General features: G+C 39.1%; 1 protein-coding gene across 2 annotated transcripts; it reads left to right on the top strand.

The window, feature by feature from the left end:
* Positions 1-426: 426 nt before the first annotated feature.
* On the top strand, positions 427-21,242 carry ddr2a (discoidin domain receptor tyrosine kinase 2a). Of its 2 annotated transcripts, XM_058073955.1 has the most exons (17): positions 427-691; positions 2,558-2,687; positions 10,039-10,141; positions 10,237-10,468; positions 10,619-10,766; positions 10,839-10,941; positions 12,018-12,189; positions 12,270-12,525; positions 12,646-12,711; positions 12,935-13,071; positions 14,471-14,645; positions 14,726-14,946; positions 15,031-15,167; positions 17,097-17,294; positions 17,363-17,597; positions 19,117-19,266; positions 19,333-21,242. In XM_058073955.1, the coding sequence occupies exons 2-17, from the start codon at positions 2,606-2,608 to the stop codon at positions 19,489-19,491; spliced, it is 2,574 nt and encodes an 857-aa protein (XP_057929938.1). In that variant the 5' UTR covers positions 427-691; positions 2,558-2,605; the 3' UTR covers positions 19,492-21,242. The 2 variants fall into 2 exon arrangements, with proteins under 2 accessions (XP_057929938.1, XP_057929939.1); XM_058073956.1 differs by lacking the exons at positions 427-691; positions 2,558-2,687; positions 10,039-10,141 and having other exon boundaries at positions 10,287-10,472.
* The last annotated feature ends 1,369 nt before the right edge of the window (positions 21,243-22,611 follow it).

Raw genomic sequence — 22,611 nt, 5'->3', positions numbered from 1 at the left:
TAAGTAGAAATGTAAAATAAAGTAGTAAAATTGCAAAATAAAATAGTGAAAATGTCAAATGAAGTAAAAATGCAAATTAAATATAGCAAAAATGAACAATAAAATAAGTAGAAATGTCAAATAAAATAATATTGCAAAATAAAATAGTGAAAATGTCAAAAAAAATCTAAATAAAAATAGCAAAAAACATCAATAAGGTAAGTTTAAAAAATAATAAAAATGCCAAATAAAGTATTAAAAGTTCTAAATAAAAAGGTAGTACAAAATGTAAGACAAAAAAGTCAAAATACAAACTACAGTAAAGGTGCTAAGTTGTGAAGGTAGTAGAAATGCTCAGTAAAAAGTAGCGTCCGCGGGACCGGAAGTGGAACCTGAGCAAGAAGCGGTCTGGAATCGGACTGGAAGCGGTCTGGAAGCGGCGTGACGGACGGAGGCTAAATTGAAAGCTTATGTGGAAGAAAAAAGGAAAAAGCTTTCGTGTGGAATTGTGGGACTTTGTTTGGTTTTCCCCCAACGAGACACAAAGAATGCGAGCTTTTTCCTTTTTCCTTTTTCCTTTTTCCTTTTTCCTGGGACTTGACGGGATTTCTTTCTTCCAGGAGAACTAAAAGCCACTTTGCTGGAATGTTGGAACGTTGGAATGTTCTAATGTTCTCGTCGCTGACATGAAGCAAAGACAAGAACCTTTCAAGTAAGTCCAACCTTTTCTGTCCTTCGGATTTCGGATTTCGGATTTCGTCCTCAACGCAAACTGGATTCATTTATCCGATCTTTTGTGCGGTACTATTGTACTTCGTATACCGAGTAGAAGCCCAAAAGGTTCGAGTCCGGTCCGAGTTAATGTTCGTAAGTCGTCATTTCGCACCTTTTTCACAAGTCGATACGTCAGATGCATGAAGAACGCAACCTCATCTCCAACATCTTCAAAAAAAATCATTTTTTTCTCCATCGATGTCGTCAATAAGATCAATATTTAGTGTCAAGTACACATACTTATACCTAGCTTTCATATTTAACATTTTATACACATACTTCGAAATTCATACTACATTTTTACATACATTTGGGTTTTTATGCAGTAATAATACATGTAAATTGATATTTTAATAATTAGTTTTAATTGGTAGGAAAGCTAATAAGGATGTTAGCTATTTGGCAAAGTTTAGCTGCTTGTGTTTGCATCACATATCCTGTCATAAATTTACCAGATTTACCAGGTTTACCAGGTGTTTACCAGACAGACAACAGTGATTGACAGTTATTATTGACAGTTATAATTAGTAATAAAAAAATTGACAGCAGCGGTTAGCACACGCTAACCCCAACCCTATCGCTAACATGTCAATGCTATTAATAGCAACGACACAATTAAATGTTGATCTTTTTCACAATGAGCACCACTTCGCTTTGTGGCGTTCACGGCCATCGGGAATTCATGTACGCTTTTTTCCTAATCGATTCCTCCCAAAAAGGTGGCACAATAACACAAATGTACCAAAACCCAGGAAAATTCTAAGCTTGTGTGTCAAATTGCTGCCGGCACTCGCAACTTTTTTTGGCCCCATGGCAGGTTACTTAGCAGAAAACCAAGAATAAAATAAGTAGTAGAAATGTAAAATAAAGTACCAAAATTGCAAAATAAAATAGTGAAAATGTCAAATAAAGTAAGTAAAAGTGCAAACTAAAAATAGCAAAAATGAAGAATAAAGTAAGTAGTAGAAATGTAAAATAAAGTAGTAAAATTGAAAAATAAAATAGTGAAAATGTCAAATGAAGTAATTCAAAGTGCAAACTAAAAAATAGCAAAAATGAAGAATAAAATAAGTAGTAGAAATGTAAAATAAAGTAGTAAAATTGCAAAATAAAATAGTGAAAATGTCAAATCAAGTAAGTAAAAGTGCAAAATAATAGCAAAAGAGAAGAATAAAATAAGTAGTAAAATTGCAAAATAAAGTAGTGAAAATGTCAAATAAAGTAAGTAAAAGTGCAGAATAAAATAGCAAAAATGAAGAACAAAATAAGTAGTAGAAATGTAAAGTAAAGTAGTAAAATTGCAAAATAAAATAGTGAAAATGTCAAATAAAGTAAGTAAAAGTGCAAACTAATAATAGCCAAAATGAAGAATAAAATAAGTAGTAGAAATGTCAAATAAAGTAGTAAAATTGCAAAATAAAATATAGTGAAAATGTCAAATAAAGTAAGTAAAAGTGCAAAATAAAAATAGCAAAAATGATGAATAAAATAAGTAGTAGTAAAATTGCAAAATAAAGTAGAGAAAATGTCAAATAAAGTAAGTAAAAATGCAAAATAAAAATGGCAAAAATGAAGAATAAAATAAGTATTAGAAATGTACAATAAAGTAAAAATACATGAGAAAGTAGTAAAATTGCCAAATAAAAGAAGTCAAAAGTGCAAATAAAAATATCAGCACTTTGAAGGCACACTGACGAGCAAGACAATGAATCATACGTAATGTTCATATTCATATTCATATTCATATTCATATTCGTGTCCAATATCAATGTCGTGTTCATGATCCATTTGATTTGTTTTGCAGCTGAGCAAGCGACGCGTGTTGGCGTGTCGGCGTGTTGGCGTGTTGGCCATGAAGCGTTGGCGGGACGTTGGCGTGTCGCTGCTGGTCTTCATGTCCTGGCTGGGATGCGTGACGCCGCAGGTCAACCCAAGTATGTCAACGACCACACGGATCATTTTTACACTGGAATCAACACCATATTGCACTATATACGTATATATATACACTATATATACTATATATATATATATATATACTGGGTAGGCACATTAGTCAGTTGATGGGTTTTATTCATATTGGTGAGTTTATTGATTCTCAAATTATCTCTAATCTATCGTTCGATCTATCTATTGTTCCATCTAGCGTTCGATCTAGCGTTCGATCTAGCATTCTATCATTCGATCTAGCATTCTATCATTCGATCTAGCGTTCTATCGTTCTATTGTTCGATCTATCTATTGTTCTATCATTCGATCTATCGTTCGATCGTTCTATCTGTCATCTATCTATCGTTCTATCATTCGTTCGTTCTATCGTTCGTTCTATCTGCCTATCTATCGTTCGTTCTATCGTTCGTTCGTTCTATCGTTCGTTCGTTCTATCGTTCGTTCGCTCTATCGTTAGTTCGTTCTATCGTTAGTTCGTTCTATCGTTCGTTCATTCTATCGTTTGTTCGTTCTATCGTTCAATGTATCGTTCGACGTATCGTTCGACGTATCGTTCGACATATCGTTCGACGTATCGTTCGACGTATCGTTTGATTGTTCTATCGTTCGTTCTATCGTTCGATGTATCGTTCGTCCTATCGTTCGTCCTATCGTTCGTCCTATCGTTCGTCCTATCGTTCGTCCTATCGTTCGTCCTATCGTTCGTCCTATCGTTCGTCCTATCGTTCGTCCTGTCGTTCGTCCTATCGTTCGATCTATCGTTCGATCTATCGTTCGATCTATCTGTCATTCTATCGTTCTATTGTTCAATCTATTGTTCGATCTATCGTTTGATCTATCTGTTGATCTATCGTTCGATCTATTGTTCTATCGTTCTATCGTTCGTTCTATCGTTCGTTCTATCATTCGTTCTATCGTTCATTCTATCGTGTGCAGGATCACGTGCAAATGAGTGATCACTGAATCCACAACGCCTGTGGATTCATTGATCCAATAGATCCAATAGATCCAATAGATCCATTGGATCCATTGGAGTCTGTGGCTGATGCATACCAGACAGCAGGACAGCAGGAAAGACCATTTCAATAGCTTCTCTCTCTCTCTCTCTCTCTGTGTCTGTGTGTGTGTGTGTGCGTGCGTGTGTGTGTGTGTGTGTTGTGTTTTGCTGTCAGATGGTGAAAGTTGAACAAGTTCATGATTGAAGGAAAAAAAAGTATTTGTCAGCGATGTGGTTGGAATGAGGAATGAGGAATGAGGAATGAGGAATGAGGAATGAGGGGTGGGGATTCGAACCAAGTCATAGTAAATATAAAATAACTCAAATGTTTACTCCTGCATATTAGTTACTAATGTAATGTTAGTAATTAATTACTACGGGATGGTTGATGGGCCCCAGGCTGAAGGTTCTTGCTTTAAACCATCACAAAAAGAATTAGTGTTCATGGCTGGTATTTACGTATGAAATACATGCACCATATTCTTCTTCTTCTTCTTCTTCTTCTTATTATTATTATTATTCTTTGGTGTAAAAGTATGACCACCTCCTGGTGAGCGTGCATATTGAATCTTACATTTTGGCACTCAAGTTCAATAAGGCAGCTGCACGGTGGTTGTGTGGTTAGCACGCAGACCTCACAGCTAGGACACCCAGGTTCAGTTCCACCCTCGGCTATCTCTTAGTGGAGTCTGCATGTGACAATCAATGTTTCGATTTTTTTCTAAATTAATTTTTTGTCTAATTTAAAAAAAATTATTAATTATAATTTTTTATTAGTATTTAAATTATTATTATTTAAATGTTTGGATTTTTAAATTCTAAATTATTTTTTTTCAATTTTTTTAAAATAATTAATTATAATTTATTATTAAAATTATTATTATTTAAAAATATTATTTAAATTATCATTATTATTTTAAAAATATTATTATTATTTACATTATTCTTTTAAAAATATTATTACTATTTAAATTATTATTATTATTTAAAAATATTATTTTTATTATTTATTATTATTTTTTTTATTTTATTATTTATTATAGCAAAATGTCTCACATTTGCCATATTTTGCAGAAGTTCTTGGGGAGCAGACGTTTTTGGTGATTGGGGAGGAATGTGAGTGCCTAAAATTAAAAGACCCGGAGAATGGAAATATGAAAACATTTTGGAGAGTGGTTAGCATGCAGACCTCACAGCTCGGAGACCCGTGTTCAATTCCACCCTCGGCCATCTCTGTGTGGAATTTGCATGTGACAATCAATGTTTCGATTTTTTTCTAAATTAATTTTTTGTCTAATTTTTAAAAAATTATTAATTATAATTTTTTATTAGTATTTAAATTATTATTATTTAAATTATTATTATTATTATTTTAAATATTATTATTATTTTAAATATTATTATTATTTTAAATATTATTATTATTATTATTATTTTCTTATTATTTATTATAGCAAAATGTCTCACATTTGCCATAGTTTGCGGAAGTTCTTGGCAAGCAGACTATGGAAGGACGGCAGCGACAAGCATGTTTTTGCTGGTTGGAGTGACAGCCATGTTGCACTTTGTTGTTTACAATTATCCAAGGAACTTGTCATTAATGAACTGGGACGCATCCTCAGGGATCTATCCTGGGATCTATCCTGGGATCTTTGGCTGTTTTGGGTCTGGTGACATCAACCACCCCCCACCCAGGCAACCCAGCCGGGCTTTATCAGGCCCCCGCTTGCATCCCAGTAGCGGCCCTCTGGCATCCATGGATCAGCCGTCTTGGTCCAAAGCCATCTTGTGGCCTTCTCAATGATTCAACGATGGGATGGATGGGATCAATACCTCGTAGAAGTCCCGCTATTGATGGTCTGTAGCTGACTCCAGAATCAAACTGGTGGTTCCGGCCAAGCAGTGCAGTCCGTGGCCTTGCATCCATTCCACCCACCAACATCAATCCACGCATGAATGGCTCCATTGTTTGGGCAAAGGTTGCTAACGGTTGCTAACGCCAGCCAACAAGCGTACCTTTCTACTTTCACTACCTTGGCCGCTCATTTGTGTGCTTGGGGGGGGGGCAGGGGGGGCCGGGGGGGTCTGGGGGGGCGGGGGTGGAGCCGCCTGCCTGCGACCTCTGGGTCACCTCTGCTACGTAAACAAATACCAAAACCAAAACCAACATTTGGACCACAACGTCCTCACAATATTCACTCACCATTTGCAGTGTAACAAACTACTACTACTACTACAGTTACTACTACTACTACTACAGCTACTACTACTACTACAGCTACTACTGCTGCTGCTACAAAAACAAATACCAAAATCTAAATTTCATACATGCTCTCAACATTCACTCTCCATCTTCAATGCAACAATCTACTACTACTACTACTACTACTACTACTACTACTACTACTACTACTACTACTGCTACTACTACTACTAATGCTACATAAACAAATAGCAAAACTGCTAGTATGAGGCAGCTAAGACTGTAATGTAATGAGAATTACCTACGTAGTACGCCTATAAAGCCTTTCATACATTTTGTTGTTGAAGTGCGTATGAAGTGTGTACATGTTGTGGTTGAAGTTCGTATGAAGTGTGTACATTTTGTTGTTAAGGTGCGTATATTTTGTTGTTGAAGTGCGTGCATTTTGTTGTTGAAGTGCGTACATTTTGTTGTTGAAATATGTATACATTTTATTGTTAAAGTGCATATATTTTGTTGTTGAAGTGCGTATGAAGTGCGTACATTTTGTTGTTGACGTGCGAATAATTTGTTGTTGAAGTGCATACATTTTATCATTGAAATGTGTACATTTTGTGGTTGAAGTGCGTATATTTTGTGGTTGAAGTGCGTATATTTTGTGGTTGAAGTGCGTATATTTTGTGGTTGAAGTGCGTATATTTTGTGGTTGAAGTGCGTATGAAGTGTGTGCATTTTGTTGTTGAAGTGTGTACATTTTGTTGTTGAAGTGCTCGCATTTTGTTGTTGAAGTGCGTATATTTTGTTGTTGAAGTGTGTACATTTTGTTGTTGAAGTGCTCGCATTTTGTTGTTGAAGTGCGTATATTTTGTTGTTGACGTGGGTATGAAGTGAAGTGCGTGCATTTTGTTGTTAAAGTGCGTATATTTTGTTGTTGTTAAAGTGTGTGCATTTTGTTGTTGAAGTGCGTATATTTTGTTGTTGAAATATGTACATTTTATCGTTGAAGTGTCTACATTGTGTTGTTCAAGTGCGTATATTTTGTTGTTGAAGTGTGTATGAAGTACGTGCATTGTGTTGTTCAAGTGCGTATATTTTGTTGTTGAAGTGCGTATGAAGTGTCTACATTGTGTTGTTAAAGTGCGTATATTTTGTTGTTGAAGTGCGTATGAAGTGTCTACATTGTGTTGTTAAAGTGCGTATGAAGTGTCTACATTGTGTTGTTAAAGTGCGTATATTTTGTTGTTGAAGTGTCCACATTGTGTTGTTGAAGTGTAAGCATTGTATGATCATATGTTAGCCGAGCGTCATAAAAGGTGTTTGCTAGCTAGTGCTACATGCAAGGAAGGGAGTTGTACTCACTGAGCAAGTAACTTCCTTCCAGGAGGGTAGTACTAGAATAATATCACCTTCTAGTATTTATTGGAGATTTCAACATGTGTTTTTTTGCAGTGAATTACAAACTAGTAGTTTTCTAGTGTTTCTGAGGCACTCATGTGTACTTTGCTTTTGGGTATGGTATTGAGTACAGAGTTTGGGTACACATTCTTCAAGTGAAATGTATACTTTTTATGGCTGCCTTAATGAAAAGCACATTTCCCACCAACAAGTATTTAGTATTTTGTCCTCAAATATTTTGTTTCATTGATGCTGAAGGTTAGCGTGACCTTTTCATGTTGTTGACTGGAATGATGTCACTCATTGAGAAAATGACAAGAGTCCAGTTCCTCGGCTTGATGTGGTCTGCTTAGGAGACAAAGGGATGCGGGGGTGGGGCTGGAAAGATCAAGTCTCAGGACATCTGGAAGGAGTTTTGGTTTTTCCCGCAGGGATTTTGTCCATGGGGTCACCGGTTAGGACTCCCAAGATGAAGAGAATACTTGGATGAGATGAACACGGAGGAAGAGAAGGTGGAGCCGTGGTGGTGCTGGCATCTTCTCAAAGGTTTCTCTCTGAGAGAAGGTTCCGCAAAAGGCGGCGACGACCCAACTGGATGGCGTGCGACACACACACTGACTCTTTCACCGGCGAGGCAGGTTACCTGGCGGTCAGGGTCTGTTGGGCGGGGGGCTGAGAAGCCTGGAAGACGGCATCCGGGACAAAGTTCCAAACATGGGTTCTTTCATGACTTATGTAGGTGAAAGGTCACCGATTAGTCCCAAATTCATTTGTCACGACTGTTGGAACAAGAAAAACCTTCTCAGCGTTGCCAGATGGGAAATGACTCATTATATTAGCAGATGATGTAGCATGACGATGGGGATTTTTTTCCATTTTATTTCCAAATATTGATTTTTTTCTGAAATAGTCTTCACATTATGACCTTATTTCCATAATATTAGGACTTATCTCTACTATATCTTACTTATTGTGTGGAAATATGGGATAATAACTATAAACAAAAAAAGAAAATAAATGAAAATAAATGAATAAAATAAAAAAATATTCATTCATGAATGAAATGAAAATAAAATAAATTAAAATAATTTAATAAAATAAAAAAATATTCATTCATTAATTTATTCATGAATGAATATTTTTTTAATTTTTGTTAATTATTTTAATTTATTTATTATTATTTTATATATGAGGTGATATGACCATACAAGTAACTGTCAATATACTATTGACAGTTACAGTCAGTAACTGTAACTGTCAGTATACTATGGTACCCATTATGTCATTGTATGATCATATCACCTCGTACTTTGGTACGTGACAAAAAAAATTAAAAAATAAATAAAATAAAAAAAATCAAAATTCATCAAAAAAAATATATTATGAAAGCAGGAGGTGAACAAGTAACTGTCAATATACTATGGTACCCATTATGTCATTGTATGGTCATATCACCTCGTACTTCGGTCCGTGACAAGAAATTTCAAAAAATAAATAAAATCAAAAAAATCAAAATTCATCAAAAAAAATTATATTATGAAAGCAGGAGGTGAACAAGTAACTGTCAATATACTATGGTACCCATTATGTCATTGTATGGTCATATCACCTCGTACTTTGGTACGTGACAAAAAAATTAAAAAAATAAATAAAATAAAAAATAAATAAAAATTAATCAAAAAAAATTATATTATGAAAGCAGGAGGTGAACAAGTAACTGTCAATATACTATGGTACCCATTATGTCATTGTATGGTCATATCACCTCGTACTTTGGTACGTGACAAAAAAAATTAAAAAATAAAAAAAAATAAAAAAAATAAAAATTCATCAAAAAAAATTATATTATGAAAGCAGGAGGTGAACAAGTAACTGTCAATACACTATGGTACCCATTATGTCATTGTATGGTCATATCACCTCGTACTTTGGTACGTGACAAAAAAATTAAAAAATAAATAAAATCAAAAAAATCAAAATCCATCAAAAAAAATTATATTATGAAAGCAGGAGGTGAACAAGTAACTGTCAATATACTATGGTACCCATTATGTCATTGTATGGTCATATCACCTCGTACTTCGGTCCGTGACAAGAAATTTCAAAAAATAAATAAAATCAAAAAAATCAAAATTCATCAAAAAAAATTATATTATGAAAGCAGGAGGTGAACAAGTAACTGTCAATATACTATGGTACCCATTATGTCATTGTATGGTCATATCGCCTCGTACTTTGGTACGTGACAAAAAATTTCAAAAAATAAATAAAATAAAAAAAAAATCAAAATTCATCAAAAAAAATTATATTATGAAAGCAGGAGGTGAACAAGTAACTGTCAATATACTATGGTACCCATTATGTCATTGTATGGTCATATCACCTCATACTTTGGTACGTGACAAACAATTTCAAAAAATAAATAAAATAAAAAATCAAAATTCATCAAAAAAAATTATATTATGAAAGCAGGAAGTGAACAAATGTAACAGTTACTGATTGTAAAAGTACCAGATGGAGGGGTAGGATTTAATAAGCTTTGCTTCTTCCTTCCTTCCATTTTTCCCCCCATAAGCAAGCCTTTTTTGGGTGTTAAGTTGCTGTGTGATGAATTTAATGTTGTTTGTTTGCCGCAATATGTCTGTTTATGACATGGACCTGTGACACATCTGAATTTACGCTACTTTTACTGATGCCGCAACTTCTGTCTTTCTCTCACTTTGTTGATGTTCGATGCCAGGTGTGTGTCGCTATCCTCTGGGTATGTCCGGCGGGCAAATTGAGGACGAGGACATCTCTGCCTCCAGCCAGTGGTCCGAATCCACCGCCGCTCGATACGGCAGGTAAGCGTGCCATAAAAGTAAGAATATTAAAAACCGATGCCGCTTATAGTCCGGAAAAGACGCTAACGCGTCGGAAATTCTTGATGACTCCCCAGGTTAGACTTTGAGGAGGGCGACGGCGCGTGGTGTCCGGAGATCACGGTGGAGCCGGACCACCTGAAGGAGTTCCTGCAGATTGACCTGCGTTCGCTCCATTTCATCACCCTGGTGGGCACCCAGGGCCGCCACGCGGGGGGCATGGGCAACGAGTTTGCGCAGATGTACAAGATCAAGTACAGCCGCGATGGCAGCCGCTGGATCTCCTGGAGGAACCGGCACGGCAAGCAGGTGGGTGAGTCCACCAGCGAGACGCTAACGAAGATGCTACTTGTTTTTGAAGCGCCTGTTTTTGAAGGAGCGTTTACTGTAGTACTTCCTGTGTGGGATGTTGCCAGATCGACCGGGTTTTGACGCGGTGTTTCGGTGTGTGATTGACAGGTGATCGAGGGGAACCGGAACGCCTATGACATCGTGCTGAAGGACCTGGAGCCGCCCATCATTGCCCGCTTTGTCCGCTTCATGCCCGTGACGGACCACTCCATGAACGTGTGCATGAGAGTGGAGCTGTACGGCTGCCAGTGGCTGGGTAGGAGGCGTCTTCAAGCGTCATCTGTCACCGCGGCAACAGCGTCCGCTGAGCATCTTCTTTGATTGACAGATGGCCTGGTGTCCTACAACGCTCCAGCCGGCCAGCGCATGAACTTACCCGAGCAGACGGTCTACCTCAATGACTCGGTGTACGACGGCGCCGTCATCTACAGGTACGTGCCATGTGCCGCCATCTTGTTGCTGCCCGATCGCCATGGCGACGGTAAACACACAGTGCGTTTCGGGTGGCTTCTTTACAGGAAAGCTGAGTCACCGCAGTATGAATAAGATGGTTATTATTTGGCAGTGAGAGACGGTCATATCCTTGGATAAACTGCTTTGTTCTTTGCTGCCATCTGCTGGTCATTATTTGTACAGCAGTCCTTTATATTTAAGATGCTGCTTGGGATGAATGGCATTCAATGGAATTGAATGGAATTGAATGGAATTGAACATCCTACAGTGTAACCCGGGGGTCTCAAACTCAATTTACTTGGGGGCCACTGGATCTAGGGTCTGGGCGAGACTGGGCCGCATCAGGTTTTCAAAAAAAAAAAAAAAAAAACGCATTTATTAAAAACAGAAAAATGAATAAACTTTGCTTTGGTTCGATTTTCCACAATAAAAGCTCTGATAAAACATTCCGCTGTTCTCAAATATCTTACTTTTTATTTTTCTACACAAAATAAGATGAAAAATAAATAAACAAATCAAGACTAAATAAAATCAATCAATCAGTAATAAATAAATATAATAATAATAATAAAAACTTAAGAAAGCACATATAGATGGTGGGTAGACATTATTTTTTTCATATTAAAATAAACAAAGCATTATTAGAGCCCTGTAGACATGACAAAACACGACTATAGTCACATTTATACTCTTTTTATTTACAACATATTGCGCAACTGCAGGGTCTTGAGACGCATGCTAACTCGCTAAACTAGAGAGCTAGCCACCTAAACGGTAGCCTTCAAGTTATTTCCTTTCTACTTAAATCGCCCAAAACTTACCACTTCCACACGGATAGGGAGGATAACTATTAACAGTTATTTAACCTTTAACATGAACATGAATCAAATGTAGTAATTTTTTCTGAGTACATGATACCATACAGCATCTATATCATATTATAACATTAAACTTTCATATCAAGGCGGGGGCCTCAAATTTGTGTCCTGCGGGCCACATTTGGCCCACGGGCCGCATGTTTGAGACCCCTTCTTTTGCCTGTTTTGTGTCCCAGCATGACGGAGGGTTTGGGTCAGCTGACGGACGGAGTGTGCGGGCCGGACGACTTCACGGAAGGCGACGTTTACCGATCCGACTACGTGGGCTGGAGCAACCAGAGCTTCCCCGACGGATACGTGGAGATCATGTTCGAGTTCGATCGCGTACGAAACTTCACCACGATGATGGTGAGGCGGCGCCGCGCCGGACGTCGCGAGCCGTCGGGCGTCAGGTGGTGACGTGGACTGGTTTGTTGTGCGACTCGCAGGTTCACTGCAACAACATGTTGACGCTCAAGGTCAGAGCCTTCCGGCGGGTCGTCTGCTACTTCCGCTCCGAGGCGGACTGGGAGGCCACGCCTCTTTACTTCAGCGCTGCCGTGGACGATGACGACGATGACGACGACGACGCCGACGCACGCTTCGTCACGGTCCAGCTCGCCAATCACATGGCCAGCGCCATCAAGTGCCATTTCTACTTTGAAGATGTCTGGCTTTTGTTCAGCGAGATCACCTTCCAATCAGGTCTACAGACTTTTAAGTACTTGAAAAGTCCACACTCGGACTGGTGGATGGGGGTTCTGTTTTTCGGTTTTTCATTTCACGATGGAAGTGGATTAGAAAGTGTTTTTGTTTTTTTTCCAGATACGGCCATGTATAACACAACGCTGGCTCCTCCCAAGTCAGGTCTTCCACCCGTACTTCCACCAGGTGCTTTGTCTTCTCAGTAGTGTTTTTGTCCAATGCTACGTTGACTAGCTTGCCTTCAGCAACACGCTCTTAGCATCTGTTTAGCTCATTTTGCTAATAGAGAATGAATGGTATCACTCACATGCTTCTAGGGTTATCATCACACATCGAGCTCCGCTGTCGTATCACTTTCAAGTCAAAACAAGCAAAAGAAAATAATAACACTTGTCTCCGCCCCCCCCAGAGGATGACCCCACCCACAAAGTGGATGACAGCACCACCCGTATTCTGATTGGTTGCCTGGTGGCTATCATCTTCATCCTGGTGGCCATCATTCTCCTCATCTTGTGGAGGCAGGTGTGGAGGAAGATGCTGGAGAAGGTGAGGGAGCTGCTTGTTGCCGGGCAGAATTCACCCAGTGTATAGATTATAATGATGTGTGTAAATCTAAATATACAAAATACCTTTATTTATTTCAGCTACGACCATTATGCTGTACACTTCCATAAGTACAAATGTACTACTTACATAGTATATAGTACTTCCATAAGTATGACTATAGAGAGATAGGTGACTTTGGCTTTTTTATTGTTATTATGTCTACAGTGTTGAGTAATAGGAGTGTAAATATGACTATAGGGGTGTTGTTTCATGTCTAGAGGGCTCTAATGATGTTAAAGTGTATTTCAACTGTGGTAAACAGGTGTTTAGGTCATATTTTCTCTTATTATGTCTACTATATTGGGTAATAGGAGTGTAAGCGTGACTATAGGGGTGTTATTTTATCTATATAGGGCTCTAATAATAATTTTTTTAAGTGCATTTCGATGGTGGTAAACAGGTTTTTAGGTCTTATTTTCTCTTATTATGTCTACTATATTGGGTAATAGGAGATTAAGCGTGACTATAGGGGTGTTATGTCATCTATACAGGGCTCTAATAATTTTTTTTAAAGTGTATTTCGATGGTGGTAAACAGGTTTTCTGTGTCATATATGTCTAATTTTCTCTTATTATGTCTACTATATTGGGTAAGAGGAGTGTAAGCGTGACTATAGGGGTGTTATGTCATCTATGCAGGGCTCTAATAATTTTTTTTAAAGTGTATTTCGATGGTGGTAAACAGGTTTTCTATGTCATATATGTCTAATTTTCTGTTATTATGTCTACAAAGTTGAGTAATAGGAGTGTAAATATGACTATAGGGGTGTTGTTTCATGTCTAGAGGGCTCTAATGATGTTAAAGTGTATTTCGACTGTGGTAAACCGATTTTTAGGTCTTATTTTCTCTTATTATGTTTACTATATTGGGTAATAGGAGTGTAAGTGTGACTATAGGGGTGTTATGTCATCTATACAGGGCTCTAATAATTTTTTAAAAGTGTATTTCGATGGTGGTAAACATGTTTTCTATGTCATATATGTCTAATTTTCTGTTATTTTGTCTACAATGTTGAGTAATAGGAGTGTAAATATGACTATAGGGGTGTTATTTCATGTCTAGAGGGCTCTAATGATGTGTGTAATTGTGAATATACAAAGTAGGCTTATTTATTTCAGCTACGGCCATTATGCTGTACACTTCCATGAGTATGAATATACTACTTACATAGTATATAGTACTTCCATAAGTATGACTATAGAGTGATGGCTAATTAGGTGACTTTGGCAGACCACACCACAGGAATTTAATTAGAGCAATAATTATGAATTAATATGTTGAAAATAGAGCAGGATGCTACCCCAGGAAGTCAAGTCATTGTGTTTCATTGTTAATACAGAGCGAGACGTTTGCCTACAGCCACAACCAGCCCAGTAGTAGTAGCAACAACAGCAGCAGCAGCAGCAGCGAGCAAGAGTCCACCTACGAGCACATCTTCCCCCTGCAGGCCCCGCACTACCAGGAACCCTCCACCGTCATCTCCAAGCTGCCCCACGCAGCACCACAACCATCTGGTACACACACACACACACAGGTGTACACACACACACAGGTGTACACACACAGGTGTGGAATGACAGCATCCATCATTCAGCCTCCAGCAGCACGATGGCGTCCACCACCACCGCCCAAGACGGAGCTCCTCACTACGCCGAGGCAAACGTGGTCAACCTGCAAGGCGTGACGGGCGGCAACACCTACGCCATCCCCGCCTTGACCATGGACCTCCTCTCAGGGAAGGACGTGGCCGTGGAGGAGTTCCCACGGAAACTGCTGACCTTCAAGGAGAAGCTGGGAGAGGGACAGTTTGGAGAGGTTGCATCTTCTTCACCACACCTTCCATGAAGGAGCACCAGGAACATTAAGACTAACATCTTCTTCTTCTTCTTCTTGGTTCAGGTGCACCTTTGTGAGGCGGAGGGCATGCAGGAGTTTCTGAGTCAAGATGTTTTAGTGGAGGAGGAGAAGGAGGAGAAGAAGGAGTGTGTATTAGTGGCGGTGAAGATGTTGCGCTGCGATGCCAACAAAAATGCCAGGTATGATATGGTACGGTTCCTCAACGTGGGCGTTTACTGCTGGATCGGTTACGGCTCTCATACCATGGCCAAAGGCAGGAAGTTGTGTGGTCACAGCAAAACGGCTAATATATTGGGTAATAGGAGTGTAACTATGACTATAGGGGTGTTATTTCATGTCTAGAGGGCTCTAATGATGTTAAAGTGTATTTCAACTGTGGTAACCAGGTTTTAGGTCTTATTTTCTCTTATGATGTCTACTATATTGGGTAATAGGAGCGTAAGTGTGACTATAGGGGTGTTATGTCATCTATACAGGGCTCTAATAATTTTTTTAAGTGTATTTCGATGGTGGTAAACAGGTTTTCTATGTCATATATGTCTAATTTTCTGTTATTATGTCTACAATGTTGAGTAATAGGAGTGTAAGCGTGACTATAGGGGTGTTATTTCATGTCTAGAGGGCTCTAATGATGTTAAAGTGTATTTCAACTGTGGTAAACAGGTTTTTAGGTCTTATTTTCTCTTATTATGTCTACTATATTGGGTAATAGGAGCGTAAGCGTGACTATAGGGGTGTTATTTCATCTATACAGGGCTCTAATAATGTTTTTAAAAGTGTATTTCGATGGTGGTAAACAGGTTTTCTATGTCATATATGTCTAATTTTCTGTTATTATGTCTACAATGTTGAGTAATAGGAGTGTAAGCGTGACTGTAGGGGTGTTATTTCATGTCTAGAGGGCTCTAATGATGTTAAAACCTGTATTTAGAAGGTGGTAAACAGGTTTTTAGGTCTTAATTTCTCTTATTATGTCTACTACATTGGGTAATAGGAGTGTAAGCGTGACTATAGGGGTGTTATTTCATCTTTAGAGGGCTCTAATAATGTTTTTAAAAGTGTATTTTGATGGTGGTAAACAGGTTTTCTATGTCATATATGTCTAATTTTCTGTTATTATGTCTACAATGTTGAGTAATAGGAGTGTAAGCGTGACTATAGGGGTGTTATTTCATGTCTAGAGGGCTCTAATGATGTTAAAACCTGTATTTAGAAGGTGGTAAACAGGTTTTTAGGTCTTAATTTCTTTTATTATGTCTACTATATTGGGTAATAGGAGTGTAAGCGTGACTATAGGGGTGCTATTTCATATATAGAGGGCTCTAATAATGTTAATACTTGTATTTAGAAGGTGGTAAACAGGTTTTTAGGTCTTAATTTCTCTTATTATGTCTACTATATTGGGTGATAGGAGTGTAAGCGTGACTATAGGGGTGTTATTTCATCTATACAGGGCTCTAATAATTTTTTTAAGTGTATTTCGATGGTGGTAAACAGGTTTTCTATGTCATATATGTCTAATTTTCTGTTATTATGTCTACAATGTTGAGTAATAGGAGTGTAAATATGACTATAGGGGTGTTGTTTCATGTCTAGAGGGCTCTAATGATGTTAAAGTCTATTTCGACTGTGGTAAACAGGTTTTTAGGTCTTATTTTCTCTTATTATGTCTACTATATTGGGTAATAGGAATGTAGCTATGACTATAGGGGTGTTATGTCATCTATACAGGGCTCTAATAATGTTTTAAAAAGTGTATTTTGATGGTGGTAATCGGGTTTTCTATGTCATATATGTCTAATTTTCTGTTATTATGTCTACAATGTTGAGTAATAGGAGTGTAAATATGACTCTAGGGGTGTTGTTTCATCTATAGAGGGCTCTAATAAAGTTAAAACTTGTATTTAGAAGGTGGTAAACAGGTTTTTAGGTCTTATTTTCTCTTATGTCTACTATATTGGGTAATAGGAGTGTAAATATGACTGTAGGGGTGTTATTTCATGTCTAGAGGGCTCTAATAATGTTGAAAGGTGTATTTAGAAGGTGTTAAACAGGTGTTCCATACTCTAAGTGCCTTTCACTCTAACGTTCCTTTCCTGTCCTTATAGGAATGACTTCCTGAAAGAGGTAAAGATCATGTCTCGTCTGAAGGACCCCAACATCATTCGCCTTCTGGCCGTGTGCATCTACAGCGAGCCTCTGTGCATGATCACCGAGTACATGGAGAACGGCGATCTCAACCAGTTCCTGTCCCGCCACGAGCCGGAGGGACAGGTGGCGCTGCTCAGCGAGGCGGCCACCGTCAGGTGAGTCCTTGCAGTCCATGCAGTCCAACCTCCTCCTCCTCCTCACGCCTCCTCCTCCTCCTCCGCAGCTTCAGCAAGCTGTGCCACATGGCGGCTCAGATAGCATCAGGCATGAAGTACCTCTCCTCCCTGAACTTTGTCCACCGAGACCTGGCCACACGCAACTGCCTGGTGGGCAGCGACTTCACCATCAAGATCGCCGACTTTGGCATGAGCAGGAACCTCTACAGCGGCGACTACTACCGAATCCGAGGCAGAGCTGTGCTGCCCATTCGATGGATGTCCTGGGAGAGCATCTTGCTGGTGAGGAGCCGCTCTTTAGCTACCTTTCTTAAGCTCCGCCCCTCAAGCATCCCCCGTGAAAAATCACCTTTTTGTTCATTCTTTGATCAGATGCTTCACGCAAAGGCCTAATTTATGTCTTATTTTCTCTTATTATGTCTACTACATTGGGTAATAGGTGTTTAAGAGTAACTATAGGGGTGTTATTTCATCTATATAGGGCTCTAATGATGTTTTAAGAAATGTATTTTGATGGTAGTAATCAGGTTTTCTATGTCATATATGTCTAATTTTCCCTTATTATGTCTACTATATTGGGTAATAGGAGTGTAAATATGACTATAGGGGTGTTGTTTCATGTCCAGAGGGCTCTAATGATGTTTTAAAAAGTGCATTTCGATGGTAGTAATCAGGTTTTCTATGTCATATATGTCTAATTTTCTCTTATGTCTACTATATTGAGTAATAGGAGTGTAAGGGTGACTATAGGGGTGTTATTTCATCTATACAGGGCTCTAATAATGTTAAAACTTGTATTTAGATGGTGGTAAACAGGTGTTTAGGTCTTATTTTCTCTTATCATGTCTACTATATTGGGTAATAGGAGTGTAAGCGTGACTATAGGGGTGTTATTTCATCTATACAGGGCTCTAATAATGTTTTAAAAAATCAATTTCGATGGTGGTAAACAGGTTTTCTATGTCATATATGTCAAATATTATGTTATTATGTCTACAATGTTGAGTAATAGGAGTGTAAATATGACTATAGGGGTGTTGTTTCATGTCTAGAGGGCTCTAATGATGTTAAAGTGTATTTTGACTGTGGTAAACCGATTTGTAGGTCTTATCTTATTATGTCTACTATATTGGGTAATAGGAGTGTAAGCGTAACTATAGGGGTGTTATTTCATCTATAGAGGGCTCTAATAATGTTCTAAAAAGTGTATTTTAATGGTAGTAATCACGTTTTCTATGTCATATATGTCTATTTTTCTCTTATGTCTACAATGTTGAGTAATAGGAGTGTAGCTATGACTATAGGGGTGTTGTTTCATGTCTGGAGTGCTCTAATGATGTTAAAGTGTATTTCGACTGTGGTAAACAGGTTTTTAGGTCTTATTTTCTCTTATTATGTCTACTATATTGGGTAATAGGACTGTGAGCGTGACTGTAGGGGTGTTATTTCATCTAGAGAGGGCTCTAATAATGTTTTTAAAAGTCTATTTTGATGGTGGTAAACATGTTTTCTATGTCATATATGTCTAATTTTCTCTTATTATGTCTACAATGTTGAGTAATAGGAGTGTAAATATGACTATAGGGGTGTTATTTTATGTCTAGAGGGCTCTAATGATGTCAAAGTGTATCAGAGTACAGTATGTCAGAATATACTGCATTTTTGTTGGTGTAAGCAGCATCCACACACGGTTTGACCCTTTGAGCTTCACTCCTGACAGATGTCAGCTTTACAGATGCCGGGTTGGGGCGGGCAGGCCAGTTCGGGTGTAAGAATAAAAAACGTGCTTTCCTGACACCAGGGCAAGTTCACCACAGCCAGTGACGTGTGGGCCTTCGCCGTGACGCTGTGGGAGATCCTGACCTTCTGCAAGGATCAGCCCTACGCCCAGCTCACCGACGAGCAAGTCATCGAAAACACCGGCGAGTTTTTCCGGGATCAGAAAAGACAGGTTAGCGCCGAAACCGTCAGCTAGCACAAAGCAGACTACTTAAATCCTGTTCTCGTTACCCCGCAGATCTACCTGCCGCAGCCGGGCCCGTGCCCGGACTCGCTCTACAAGGTCATGCTGGGCTGCTGGAGGAGGAACGCCAAGGAGAGGCCGTCCTTCCAGGAAATACACCTGACCCTTCTGGAGTTACAACCCGAGGCCGCCGAGGCCGCCGTGACCGCTTAGACGCAAGCAGGAATGCTTTGCATGTGCCGATGGCGGGGGCGCTTCTCCGGCGAGTCACCTTCTGCACTTTTCATCCTGTTCTTGTTCCTCACCAAGAACTTTATTGTGGGAGCGATGGGACGGAATGTCGGGAAGAAGAAGAAGAAGAAGTACTTTCCACCATATTTACATCTTCATATCCGTTCTCTTCTATTCATAATCAGGATGTTGGAGGCGGCGCTGCTTCTCCGCAGCGAGTGTTGCCATGGAAACCAAGGGTGGCGTCAGGTGATGAAGAGCGTTGTGCATGTACTAGAAAAGAGCTTCAACCAGGAAGAAACACTTTTTTTTACACTTGTATTTATATCAACAAGTTATTTCTTTCGCTTTTTTTATTCTTTTACTAGTTGATGATAAAGAGTGGATTTTGGGGTAAATATGCCATGCCCTAAAAACACGATTTTTATACAGATTTGCACATGCTAATGCTAATAATGGTAATGGTAATGGTAATGGTTTAATTTCATTTGAACATGCATCAGATTCCAATTGAATGCATCCCATAATCAATTCCCAGTTCCACATGTCCAAAAGGAGTAGGAAGAAGCAAAGCTTATTAAATCCTACCCCTCCATCTGGTACTTTTACAATCACTAACTCTTACATTTGTTCACTTCCTGCTTTCATAATATAGTTTAAGGTTTTTTGTTTGTTTGTTTGTTTTTTTTGTCAAATCCGTTCCCAGTTCCACATTCCAAAAGGAGTAGAAGAAACTGTTACATTTGTTCACTTCCTGCTTTCCATAATATAGTTTAAGGTTTTTTTTTGTTTTTTATTTTTGTCAAATCAATTCCAAGTTCCACATGTCCAAAAGGAGTAGGAAGAAGCAAAGCTTATTAAATCCTACCCCTCCGTCTGGTACTTTTACAATCACTAACTCTTACATTTGTTCACTTCCTGCTTTCATAAAATAGTTTAAGGTTTTTTTAAATATTTTTTTATTTTTTTTTATTTTTGTCAAATCCGTTCCCAGGTCCACATGTCCAAAAGGAGTAGGAAGAAACTGTTACATTTGTTCACTTCCTGCTTTCCATAATATAGTTTAAGGTTTTTTTTTGTTTTCTGTTTTTTATTTTTGTCAAATCAGTTCCAAGTTCCACATGTCCAAAAGGAGTAGGAAGAAGCAAAGCTTATTAAATCTTACCCCTCCATCTGCTACTTTTACAATCACTAACTCTTACATTTGTTCACTTCCTGCTTTCCTAATATAGTTTAAGGTTTTTTTTTATATTTTTTTTGTCAAATCAGTTCCCAGTTCCACATGTCCAAAAGGAGTAGGAAGAAGCAAAGCTTATTAACCCCCCCCACGTGTGGACAGGGCCTAAAAAGCGAATAAAAAACATCAAAACTGGAAAATCATTTTACAAGAATAAAGTCAAAATATGACAAGAAAAAGGTTCTCCACTAGGTCATTCATCTTGTTTGTCTTGTTTTCGTTTTTTTTTGCATTTTATGGTCTCCATCGTGACTACCGCTCCAAAGTTTGGGATGACTCGGAAATGTTTTAGTCCGGTCTGAGATCTGGCTTTTTCTTGGCAGTCCTGCTATGAAGTCCAGCATCCTGAAGTGGCCGCTTCACTGTTGATACTGACACTGGTGTTTGACGCCTACTATTTAGTGCAGCTGCCAGGTGACCACCTGTCTTAAACTACACACTCTCACATATTTGTCTGCAGCCTTTTTCTGTCCTTGTTAGACCCAGTTTGTGCTATTGCTAAGGATTTTTTTTGTCTTTCATGATTACAGTCACCCCTGGTTTAATTAATTGGTTACAGACCTGCCAGCGATAAATTAATCAGAATCAGAATCAGAATCAGAAAAGGTTTATTGCCATGTATGATCAAACACATACTAGGAATTTGTTTTGGTGTAGTAGGTGCATACACATCTATTAAAAAAGAATGAGAATACAAAATATGAAATACAAAATATGAAAATACAAAATATACAGAATAACAGTATAAATATATGTACACAGTCTGTTTTTGTTTGTTATTCCGGAAGTGCAGTCTGATTGTTTTCCTAAGAGTCCAAACTGAGCGTTAATGTAACGTATACAATGAAAGTGTCAAAGTGTCAAAGTGGCAGGATGAGGCAGAGGTGGGGTGTGAGGAGTGTCAGGTGGGGTTCCGGGCCTTGTTGATGAGGCTGACAGCAGACGGGAAGAAACTGTTCTTGTGGCGTGAGGTTTTGGTCCTGATGGACCGCAGCCTCCTGCCAGAGGGGAGCGTCTCGAAGAGTCTATGTCCGGGGTGAGAGGGATCGGCCACAATCCTTTCTGCACGCCTCAGGGTCCTGGAGGCGTACAGATCCTGGAGGGACGGGAGATTGCAGCCAATCACCTTCTCTGCAGACCGAATGACACGCTGCAGCCTGCCTTTGTCCTTAGCAGTGGCAGCAGCGTACCAGATGGTGATGGAGGAGGTGAGGATGGACTCAATGATGGAGGTGTAGAAGTGCGCCATCATTGTCTTTGGCAGGCTGAATTTCTTCAGCTGCCGTAGGAAGTACATCCTCTGCTGAGCCTTCTTGATGAGGGAGCTGATGTTCGGCTCCCACTTGAGGTCCTGGGAGATGATGGTACCCAGGAAGCGGGAGGACTCCACAATGTCAATTGTGGAGTCACAGAGGGTGATGGGGACAGGAGAGGCTGATTTCTTTCTGTTGTCCACAACCATCTCCACTGTTTTTAGAGCGTTGAGCTCCAGGTTGTTCAGGTTGCACCAAGTCGCCAGATGGTCAACCTCCCACCTGTAGGCGGACTCGTCACCGTCAGAGATGAGTCCGATGAGGGTGGTGTCGTCCGCAAACTTCAGGAGCTTGACAGACTGGTGACTGGAGGTACAACTGTTCGTGTACAGGGAGAAGAGCAGAGGAGAAAGAACGCAGCCCTGGGGGGATCCGGTGCTGATGGTTCTTGTAATTTCCACGATATAGGATTCCAAGTCAATACATGGAATATTTTTGTAGTTGGAGCACGGAAAATCTGTTTATGACTTTGTAAATACGAGGGATTTATGTTGCCCATTTTGATACCAATCATCCATGAGTGATATTGACCGATTCCGACACCGATCATAT

Source organism: Doryrhamphus excisus, chromosome 5 (assembly GCF_030265055.1).
Source record: "Doryrhamphus excisus isolate RoL2022-K1 chromosome 5, RoL_Dexc_1.0, whole genome shotgun sequence".
NCBI classification, from domain to species: Eukaryota; Metazoa; Chordata; class Actinopteri; order Syngnathiformes; family Syngnathidae; genus Doryrhamphus; species Doryrhamphus excisus.
This window is presented reverse-complemented; position numbering and strand designations above follow the sequence as displayed.